Below are 10,621 nucleotides of genomic sequence, written 5' to 3'. Positions count from 1 at the left end.
CAGAGAGTCGGGGATAGAGCCTTCCCCGTGAGTCGAATGTGACACGCTGAAACGAGAGAACAGTGAAGAGAGCATGGAGGCGAAAGTAAGTACGGAAACCGGACAAGAGAGAGCACGAGAGGAACCAGATGCAGCAGGGTCGCCGCTGCGCTAGCAGCTCGACTTGTTTCTCGAAGTCAAGAAAGGCCCGCGACGACGACGAACAGAGTTACGGGGGTGAGGGCATAGCTAAAAAAGGAGGGAAACGTGTGAAAAAAAACGAGAAATAGACGATGAAGAAAGGAACGGAACTTGGGCCTTGACTCGGGCTTGTGTCCCGTTTGTGCGGGGCCAGCGCAGTGACGAAACGCGACAGCGTATAGGAGGCCGGGGAGACCGAGGAACTCGCCGAACCCTGCGTCTGTTCTTGCATGTCTCAAACTCTTGGGGTTACTTTTTAAATGCACTAGGAAAAAATAGTTTCTCTGCTAGAGATTCTCTATTTTTGCAGGACTGGCTGCATTTTGACCGCGATACGCCGACTCACTCGCATGCCGTACTTGTGCTGGCAAAATCGCCGTGCATGCGTTATTTCGACAAGACGATCGCAGACCCCGAAAAACGAATACGCGCTAAACGCTAACCTTCTTCTCAGAGAGAAGTGTGCTTGTAAGGTGATTGAACTGTTCTCGGTATTTTGTTTACGCACAGCGACTTAGTTGTTTGTGTTGAGCCTGGAGTACCGATGGTCTGGATGAAACGGTTCGGATTTGCCTTTTCAACAACTTGGAAAGAACAAAGGCCTAGAGAGGGAGGAACGCGATGGAAGAAAGAGTTTCATAATGGGGAGACCTTAGACGCACGAAGGAAACATGCGCGGGATGTGCTTCGTATTGATAAAGGGTTCAACATGATGACAACTGGCTCAGGAATTTGCCTTAATGTCGAGGGTGGTCTACACAAGGACGGTAACCGGCTAGCCATGGTTTTCCAGAGAATTCCCTCAACGCCGTGAGATGAAACAATGAGAGGCTTGCTCAAAGAAACATGACGCACTCATCGCGGCATGGGAGTCGGCTTTTGTCTGGCATCGCTGCTGCGAAATACCATGGGACAATCCCAACTTAAACTCAGTTGGAGGAAGCTCGTGGGCAGATGCGATTCTTTCGTCACTCTCTTTGCCTTCCAACCTCGAATCAGGAAGCACAGCAAGCAGCGAGAATGTTATTGGCCGATAGATAAAGGTGTAGCATGAAACGTCTCGAGTGCCTGAGAGAAACTCGCTCGGCTGATGGGGAAGACACCTAGCGCCGCCCTTCGGGCAACGGCCAGTAGACCGCGTCTACGTCCGACGAGAAGTCCTCAACTGACGCAATTGCTCTTTCAATGGGAATGTCGAACTTACAAGCGATATGTGATGCACGCAAAATGCGCTGAACGGTGTCCGGAGTGCACCGTTTAGGCCGTTGGTGTGTCACTCTACAGACTCGCTTCCGTAATTCTGCGCACCGTCAACCGGCTGTCTTCCACGCATGCCCTTTCCACGAATTCACGATATCTTCTACAGTCTCATCAATACGCTGACCCTGTCAGGAAGCGCTTGTTTCCGTAACCCAAGTGATGGACTTCCACGTGATAACAAAGGCAGCTTTATCCATTTTCTCGTGTATCTCGTAGCTGTCTTGCATGCTTCTACGTAGAGGTGCTTGCAGATGAGCGTCCTCAAGGAGGGTACCAACGCTTCCGGTACTTGAAATGCGGATCCAGTCCTGGGTCATGTACAGACTGAGGGATTCCTGTGTAGTCTGAATGCGCCAGACATGAGGAGAACGTTCTAAGACGCACCCTTAGCCTCCGAGGAGGACGTCAGCATCTCTGAGTCTCCAGAGGACTGGCTGACGGGATAAACACCGCGACTTGCCAGTTGACGGGCAAAGCTCTTTCCTGCAGAGTCACTTCTGCCGAGCGTCTGATAGAAGAAGGGAGAATCCGAAAAGGCTGGTGATGCAGCTTCCACTGTGGTGCTGTCTGGATTCACCCAGTGAGCACCGCCGGCATATATACAGGCATCTGCTGGGACGGCTCAGCTCTTTCCTTGATTTACATACAAGGAACCCAGGTCGACTCTACTCCGGTGGAAAATCTCCGGCATGCGCTGTGTTTTTTGTGGCTACGGAGAAAGAGGGTATGGAGTAGAGGCAGCTGCATGACGTCTAGGCGCCGGGGCTACTTCTTTGAACGTCCCTGCGTGAACTTCAGGAGCGAGGCTAAGCAAGGCAGTTTGAGTTTCTCATTCATCAGACATACACCACGAGCGGCTTTTGAGTCGAATTAATTTAACCCAATTTGTATAGTGAGAATGCCCCGTCGAAAGTGTGAGTTTTGCTTCTGCGCCGTCGGTCTCCCGACGAGAGGAAACTCAACTCAGACTCAGTCTCTACCTAGCTGTAGTGGGCGCTGTATTACTCCTCTCCACAAAGACACATACCCTTACCCCGTCGCGAAACAGCTTTGTTTCTTTGAAGTATCTTTTGTCTACAAATAGTTCAGTGGGGCTATCGATTCCAATCCATGTCCCGCAGGTTGTGCAACAGTGGAGCGCAGCGGCTATCCATTGAACTTTTTCTATGCGTTGACTACAGGTTTCTTCGATGCATTTAGAAAACGCAGTGGTTCCTCTGCACCTTTGAGTTTACACCACACACACACACACACTAACGGTAGAGCAAACAGACAGCCGTTACGTGTCTCTGATGAAGCGGTGCGTTTCCGTTTGTCAGAGATGGCGTGGAGTTTCTCATCGAGGATCCTCCTGGTTTACACGGGAGAAAATCAAGAAAGGCGTCTGCGAAGGAAATCGAGAAAGTTGAGTTCCTCTGCTACGCGTTTCACCTTTTTCTTTCCTTGCAGAGGCGAGTTCACCACCGTGGACATGGGAATGGCTGTTTGCAGGCTATGTGGGGAAGTGTGGACGGGGGGTCCCGCCGGCGCCTGAGAGTTCGTTTTCCTTTACTTCTTTTTCGGGAACTTAGCGCCACACACGGATACGACAAACAGGAGGTAACTGGTGGCGAGAAGCGAGAGCTTCTGGCGAGAAGGAAGCAACCTTTGCCGGTTCGCGCGAAGAAAAGTCGCTGGTGCCTCGCGGCATGCTCCCCTCCACTAGATACGCCTTTCCCCACTTGCGATTCTTCTCCGGTAGAAACAGAGAAAGCCGCATGCACAAGAACGGAAGCGTACGCGAGTTTTTCCGACGCTTTGTGTTCTCCAAGTTCTTTTCCAGACTCTTTCCTCCCGGCGACGCTCTCGCCCTCGGTTTTGTCTTGTGCGGTATCAACTGACTTTTTCCCCTGCCCGTCGGTGTCTCTCCGCCCTCCTCGAGGAGGCCGTGTGATTTCGCTGTTGAGTCAAAAACGTTTCGGCGGCAAACACCGGCGTTCGCGCCTTTTGTGGCTTTTCGTCGACCCGTCGTTTCTGCGATTCGACGGACAGGCGGACTCCGAGAGCTGCAGTGCACAGCGGAAAGACGAGGGACGTTTCTCCGGGGATCCCCTCTCTGGAAGCCAGAGTGTCGAAGTAGGGAGAGCGAGGAAAGGCAGCACTGCAAAGGAAAACATCCGGACCGGCGTTTCTTCATCGCCACTCGGTCTGTGTTCCGTATCTCCTCTCAACTGCCCTTCTTTCGTTCCTTCGCTCTGTGTCTTGTTCGACTTCGCTGCACCTGTCTACTTTTCTCTCGCCTCTGCTGGAGTTCGACGTTGGTCCGAGTCTCTGCAGCCCACTGTGGTACGTTGGATTCGCGCTTCCGGAGCTTCCCTCCAAGTCAGCGGCGCTTCACACTGTCTGTTGGAGTCTCTGCTTTCTCGCCAGTCCGTCGCCTCGTCGCGGCATTCGATCCCTCGACGCATCTTCAGTCGCCTTGTCAGTCGTACTCCTTCCTCGCTGCGTCGTCCGTTCTCTGCTTCCGCGCATGCACGTTCGAGGCTGGACGCTCGCGAACGTCCGCCTTGTTTCTGTCTCAGTTCCACCCCGGACCGCTTCTCTCTGCTCTCGGCGCTTCCTCGAGATACGCTTTGCCTCTTCTTTGTTTCCTCACGCCTTTTAAAGATGGCGAGTGACGGGGATGTCGACACCAACATCGAACAATGGAAGATCAAGCGCCTGATCAAGAACCTCGAGAGTGCGAGGGGGTGAGTCTCCAGAGCTCTGACTCTTTTCCTTCTCTTACACCTCGCATTCTCCCTCTCCCCCGTCTCCGCTGCTCTCCTCCTTTCTTCTTCCTTCTTCTCTCCTCTTTTCTTCTTCCTTCTTCTCTCCTCTTTTCTTCTTCCTTCTTCTCTCCTCTTTTCTTCTTCCTTCTTCTCGTCTCTTCTTCGACAGGGGAGGAGACCTGGGAGAGGAGCTGGAAGCCTGGAGACACACTGAGAAGTCTCTCTGTGTGCAGTTTCCGTGGCTTGTCTTCCTGGACTCGGGATTTCTCCTTCCTTGGTTCTCCGGTTGTGGTGCGTTTTCTGCGTCTTTTTCTCGGCTGCAACTCCTTCTCCGTTCGTCTCCCCATGACCTCCTTGCTCGTCTTCGTCAAAAAAGCCTCGCGGCTGCGTCTCTCCCCGTCGCAAGGCGAACCGGACATCGACGCAGAGGGCGTCGACTGAGTCGCTTTCTTCTCGCGCTCCGTCTCGGTCCGTTTGTGTCTCCGTTTCTCGGGCCCCCTTCGTCTGCAGCGGGCAGCGGCTTCTCTCTGTGTGTCTTCTGTGCGCAGAAATGGCACATCGATGATCAGCTTGATCATCAAGCCGAAGGACGAAATCACGAGAATCAATAAAATGCTCGCCGACGAATTTGGAACAGCGTCCAACATCAAGTCGCGCGTCAATCGTCTCTCCGTCTTGTCGGCCATCACTTCGACCCAGCAAAGTGAGTCCGCGCTCCCCATCGGTTGTTCGCCGATTGCACAGTGCTGCCCCTCTCTCGCGTCACGAATTCTGTGAAGCGGAAACCGGTCTCTCCGCTGCGGGAGTGACCAAGCGGGGAGACATGTTCGACTGCGCATCTGAAGACTCGAGACTGCGACTCTTGCACTCCGTCATAGTCTTCTGTCGTAGGGCGCGGCGTCGCGTCGGTCAGTCGAGAATGCCGCGGAAACTGCTCCACGGAAACTCAGCTCTCTCTCCCGAGTTCTTCTAGTCCATTTCCACCTCGCTGTCCGGCGAGGTCCCCGCCGCCGCCGGGTTCCAATGCGGAGGCAAAACGCACACAGTCTGAAGGACCTCTTGCCCCCGCATGCAGCGCTCGCATGAAAACGCTCCCGCTTGACAGACAGGGAGAGAGACAGAGACAGAGAGAGAGAACAGCGAGACAAGAGAGAACGTGGAGGACAGAACGAAGCGACGGCGTTTGTGACGCAGGTCACCCTTTGCGGTTCTTTTCTTCTCAGGGCTTAAGCTTTACAACAAAACGCCTCCCAATGGCTTGGTCGTGTACTGCGGAACGATCATCACGGACGACGGGAAGGAAAAGAAGGTTTCGATCGACTTCGAACCGTTCAAGGCAGTCAACACATCGCTGTACCTCTGTGACAACAAATTCCATGTGGAGGTAAAACACAATCTCCCTTGTTCTCTGTCTCTTGTTTTCCTTCTTGTTCTCTTTCTTATTCTCCCTCTTGTTCTCCTTCTTGTTCTCCCTCTTGTTCTCCTTCTTGTTCTCCCTCTTGTTCTCCTTCTTGTTCTCTTTCTTGTTCTCCTTCTTGTTCTCCTTCTTGTTCTCTCCCCTGTTCTGTCTCTTGTTTTCCTTCTTGTTCTCCTTCTTGTTCTCCTTCTTGTTCTCTCCCCTGCTCTGTCTCTTGTTTTCCTTCTTGTTCTCTTTCTTATTCTCCCTCTTGTTCTCCTTCTTGTTCTCCCTCTTGTTCTCCTTCTTGTTCTCCCTCTTGTTCTCCCTCTTGTTCTCCTTCTTGTTCTCTTTCTTGTTCTCCCTCTGTTCGGTCCCTTGTTTTCCTTCTTGTTTTCCTTCTTGTTCTCTCCTCGGTTCTGTCTCTTGTTTTCCTTCTTGTTCTCTTTCTTATTCTCCCTCTTGTTCTCCTTCTTGTTCTCCCTCTTGTTCTCCTTCTTGTTCTCCCTCTTGTTCTCCTTCTTGTTCTCTTTCTTGTTCTCCTTCTTGTTCTCCTTCTTGTTCTCTCCCCTGTTCTGTCTCTTGTTTTCCTTCTTGTTCTCCTTCTTGTTCTCCTTCTTGTTCTCTCCCCTGTTCTGTCTCTTGTTTTCCTTCTTGTTCTCCCTCTTGTTCTCTCCCCTGTTCTGTCTCTTGTTTCCCTTCTTGTTCTCTCCTCTGTTCGGTCCCTTGTTCTCCTTCTTGTTTTCCTTCTTGTTCTCTGCTCTGTTCTGTCTCTTGTTCTCCTTCTTGTTCTCTCCCCTGTTCGGTCCCTTGTTCTCCTTCTTGTTCTCTTTCTTGTTCTCCTTGTTCTCCTTCTTGTTTTCCTTCTCGTTCTCTCCTCTGTTCGGTCTCTTGTTTTCGTTCTTGTTCTCCCTCTTGTTCTCTCCCCTGTTCTGTCTTGTTCTCTCTCTCGTTCTCCGTCGTGCTCTCTGTCGTCGACCGAGTGTCTGACTTCCGTTTCGCCTCGTGTGTTGTTCACGGCGACCGCCGCGTTGTTTTGCTTTTCGATTTTCAAATCTCCGTCAGGCGCTCGCGGAGCTTTTGGAGTCGGACGCGAAGTTCGGCTTCATTGTGTTGGACGGTAACGGGGCGCTCTTCGCGACGCTCCAAGGCAGCACAAAGGAGGTGCTCCACAGGTTCACCGTCGACCTGCCAAAGAAACATGGTCGCGGTGGTCAGTCCGCCATGCGTTTCGCGCGTCTGCGGCTCGAAAAAAGGCACAACTACGTCCGGAAAGTCGCCGAAACGGCCGTCCAAATGTTCATCACCCAGGACAAGGTGAGCCCTGCAGAAAAAGAAAGCAACGAGGGGAAGCTCGCAGTCAAGAGGGCGGAGAGAGAAGATGTGGAAAAACGGAGGGGTCAGCAGAGGCTGCAGAGAAGAGAGTGTGTGGGTGTGGGGAACAGAGAGGATGAGAGCAGCGACGACGGAGAGGCTGTGCAGACGGGGAAGGAGACAGAGAAGAATGACAAGACGAAAAGAGAAAGGAGAGAAGGAAACGGGAGAGACCGGGAGATCCGTATGGCGGAGGAGACGTCTCTGTGCATGTGGCTGCAGAGAAGCGCATGGCGTTCTTTCTGTATATCTGAGGTACATTGGCAGAGTGTGAAAAGAAGGAAAGAGGAACAAGGCCAAGCGGGGAACGGCGAGCACGCGATACGTCTTGAATTCTGCGTGATTCTGTGTAGCTCGGACACCCAAGCGGTCCGCCCCCAAGTAGGAGTCTGAGGCAACAAAAGGACATCGCTGCTCTTGTGTGCTTGTGTATCTGTCTCTCTCGCTCTCTCAGGTTAACGTTTCTGGGCTTATCCTTGCAGGGAGCGCCGACTTCAAGAACGACTTGGCTACGAGCGGCATGTTTGACCAGCGTCTGCAAGCGAAAGTGATCAAGATTGTCGATGTCTCCTACGGTGGGGACAACGGCTTCAACCAGGCCATTGAACTCTCTGCTGAGGCGTAAGTGATGCCTCGGTGCAAGGAAACGCTCCCTCGCTTTGCTCTGGTGTCTCAGCTTCCTCTCTCCGCCGTTTCCCTGTCTGTTCTGTCGGCGTTTATCCTCGAAGTTCTGCGCTGGTTTCGCCACACGACGTAGTGGGCCTCCCTGGAAGTTCTTCGCTGGCGGGGGGCTGCAAGGCTCTCCGAGGTTCCGAAGCGATGTTTGTGAAGCGCGTTTCTGTCTCTGCTCCAGGGACCTCGAGCCTTTCTCGTCGGTGTAGCTTCTTCATTTACGTGATCACTGCCGCCTACAGTTACGCAGTTTTCTGTGTTCTTTCGAATCCACCCGCAAAACGGCTTCGAAATCTCGTTCCCTTCACGTCACAGCGAAGACAAAGTGACTTTACAGCTCGAGAGTGTCCAAACGTTGCTTCTTCTTCAGACTGACGAATGTCAAGTTCATCCAGGAGAAGAAACTCATTGGGCGCTTCTTCGACGAGGTTGCTCAGGACACTGGGAAGTACGTCTTCGGCGTCCAAGAGACTCTCCAAGCTCTCGAGATGGGCGCCGTCGAACTCCTTATTGTCTTTGAAGGCCTGCCCTTGGAGCGGTAAGCTCGGTGCTCGCACAAAGATTCAGAACGAAACCTTGACTTTCGAGGTGAAAGGGAAAGAGACTCATATAAAGAGGGAATGCATACAACTTCTCCTCGAGACAAAGAAAGCGGATAAGAAGTTGGAATGAGAGCATGCGTTTCAGTGCCGGTTTTGGCATGTAGGCGGGAAGGACTGGAGAATTCGACGCGTCGTCCAATGCGACGGGAACAGGAGTGAGAGGGAGTATGACGATAAGAGCCAGACCCCACAGAACTGTAATGGCTACGATACAAGTAGAAGCTGTGTAGGCACAAATGATCCTCGGAGAGTTCACAATCTCCACGAGAGAGAACGAAGAGCCCGCGAGCCATGGCGCGACTTTCCCGATGTCAGCGCGCCGCGTATAGGAAAGCGGTTGGATGCCATGGGGCGGAAGCGAAGAAGAGACGGCTGAGTGTGTCAGGAGGAAGAACGTAAATCCCTACACGTATGCAAACGTTTGTTTGCACATATACTATTGATTTCAAATAAATACACATTTACAAATATACCAGGAAATATGCACATATATATTTATATATACACATAAATATACAGATATACTATTGGTTCAAATAAATACACATTTACAAATATACCAGGATATATGTACATATATATAAATATATACATATACATAAATAGACAGATATACACACATACGCATATACATATATATATGCATATTAATAATATATATATATATATATATATATATATATATATATATATATGCATTTTATAAGTACGTGTATGTTTATACGGAGTGGTGTGCGACTGTCGTGGAGACGCACGAGTTGAGAGAGGTTTGTGTTGTCTCACAGAGTGACGCTGAAGAATCCAGTGACGAACGCAGAGAAGGTCATTCACATTACACCAGACCAAGCACGAGACGATTCACTCTTTAAAGAGGACGGCGTGGAGCTCGAGGTTGCTGACAAGATTTCCTTTTCTGAGTGGCTCGTGAACAACTACAAGAACTTCGGGACGACCCTCGACTTCGTCACCAATCGGTAAGTGTGTGTGTGTGTGTGTGTCTGGCATCGCGCTGTGCCGCGGCACTGCGCGGGTCTCTTCGTTGGTTTCTTCGTCTTCATCGCGACTTCAAAGAAGGCTTTGGAGCGTTTGTCTCGCTCGACGAGTGGACACCTGCGACTCTCTCTGACAAGATCGAAGCAAAGGCGGTGAACTGGTGTCGTCCGCGTAACTGTTGTGTGGACTCGCTTGTGATGCGCGGGAGCCTTTCAGACGTCCTGCGTTCCTGCTGCTTCGCGACCCTGTTTCTCTGTCTCTCTCTGATGGCCCATCGCTCGCTGACACCCAGTGACTTGTCTTCCCGCCTCTGTGCTTCTTCGGCGGCGTACCAACCTTGAGTTTTGATACAGGACACAAGTGGGTTCTGCATTCTTGAAAGACTTTTGGGCGTTTCGTTTTCTGTGGTCTTCAGCTCTCAGGAAGGCGCGCAGTTCGAACGCGGCTTCGGCGGCTTGGGTGGCATTCTGCGTTACAAGGTTGATTTCCAGGACTACGACGAGACTGTGGATGACGAGGACGAGTTCATCTGAACAGTGCATTTCAAGCTGTTGTTTTTCGTGCTGTCTGCTCCATCGTTTGTCTCCCCATCATCTGCCTAGATCTTTGTGTTTTCTTCTGTCTCCTTCGATCGGACTCTTGGATGACTCGACGGAGGGCGAAACCCACGACGGTGACGCCCGCGAGTGTCTCTTCGAGTTGTTGTTGCATCCGGCGAGGTGTGGGGAGTAGCGCGGGGGCGTTTTGCTGCTTTTGACAGTCTGGTTCTCGTCGATCAGCGTCGCCTGTGCCTTCTCTGCGTCCTCTCAAGACGCATTCGCCCCTCGCGCGGTCCCAGCAGCCTAGGTCGCTGCGTAGTGTCTGGCGTCGGCTCATGTCGCCGGAGAAGCTGCGTGTCTGTACATATCCTGGTGTGTATGTAAATCCCTGCGCGAACGCTTGCGTCGGTGCTCCCGTACACACCTGTCCACCATTATTGGGCGTGGAAGAAAGTTGCGCGAGAAGAGGGAAAGCGGCACCTCGGCGTCGGGTAGCCTTCCGTTTCCAGTGCTTGTCGAGTGTGCACCTTCCAACTGGGTCGTCTAGGCCGGGGGGTTTAGGATTTTAGCGGGAAGCAGGGGAGAAGGAAGGAGGAGACTTGTGCTCAAGGCAAGGACCTCAGAATACGAGGTGAAAGAGGAATCGAGCATCAGGCGACGCTGTCTCGCGAACCGCCAAAGTGGGCCTCGCTTGCATCCCCCAACGCCGTCTCTGTCGCTTCTCAACTCGAAAGGTTCTAGTCGATTTCTGTCATTGGTTCGCGTGGTAGCAGTAAAGCAGTTGTGGAACGCTCTACACAAAGGCATTCTCTGGACTCCAGGATTCTCGCTGGCGAGACACACTCTCGGCGTTCC

The 10,621-nt window shown here is 52.1% G+C and overlaps 1 protein-coding gene across 1 annotated transcript; it reads left to right on the top strand.

Annotated features, from left to right (window-relative positions):
- The first annotated feature begins 68 nt into the window (after positions 1-68).
- TGME49_304710 (eukaryotic peptide chain release factor, putative) lies at positions 69-10,584 on the top strand. The gene is made up of 8 exons (XM_002371855.2): positions 69-4,169; positions 4,739-4,893; positions 5,414-5,574; positions 6,652-6,903; positions 7,415-7,581; positions 8,003-8,170; positions 9,020-9,208; positions 9,643-10,584. The coding sequence occupies exons 1-8, from the start codon at positions 2,935-2,937 to the stop codon at positions 9,758-9,760; spliced, it is 2,445 nt and encodes an 814-aa protein (XP_002371896.2). The 5' UTR covers positions 69-2,934; the 3' UTR covers positions 9,761-10,584.
- Positions 10,585-10,621: the final 37 nt, after the last annotated feature.

This window comes from Toxoplasma gondii, chromosome VIIa (assembly GCF_000006565.2).
Source record: "Toxoplasma gondii ME49 chromosome VIIa, whole genome shotgun sequence".
Classification (NCBI taxonomy): domain Eukaryota; phylum Apicomplexa; class Conoidasida; order Eucoccidiorida; family Sarcocystidae; genus Toxoplasma; species Toxoplasma gondii.
This window is presented reverse-complemented; position numbering and strand designations above follow the sequence as displayed.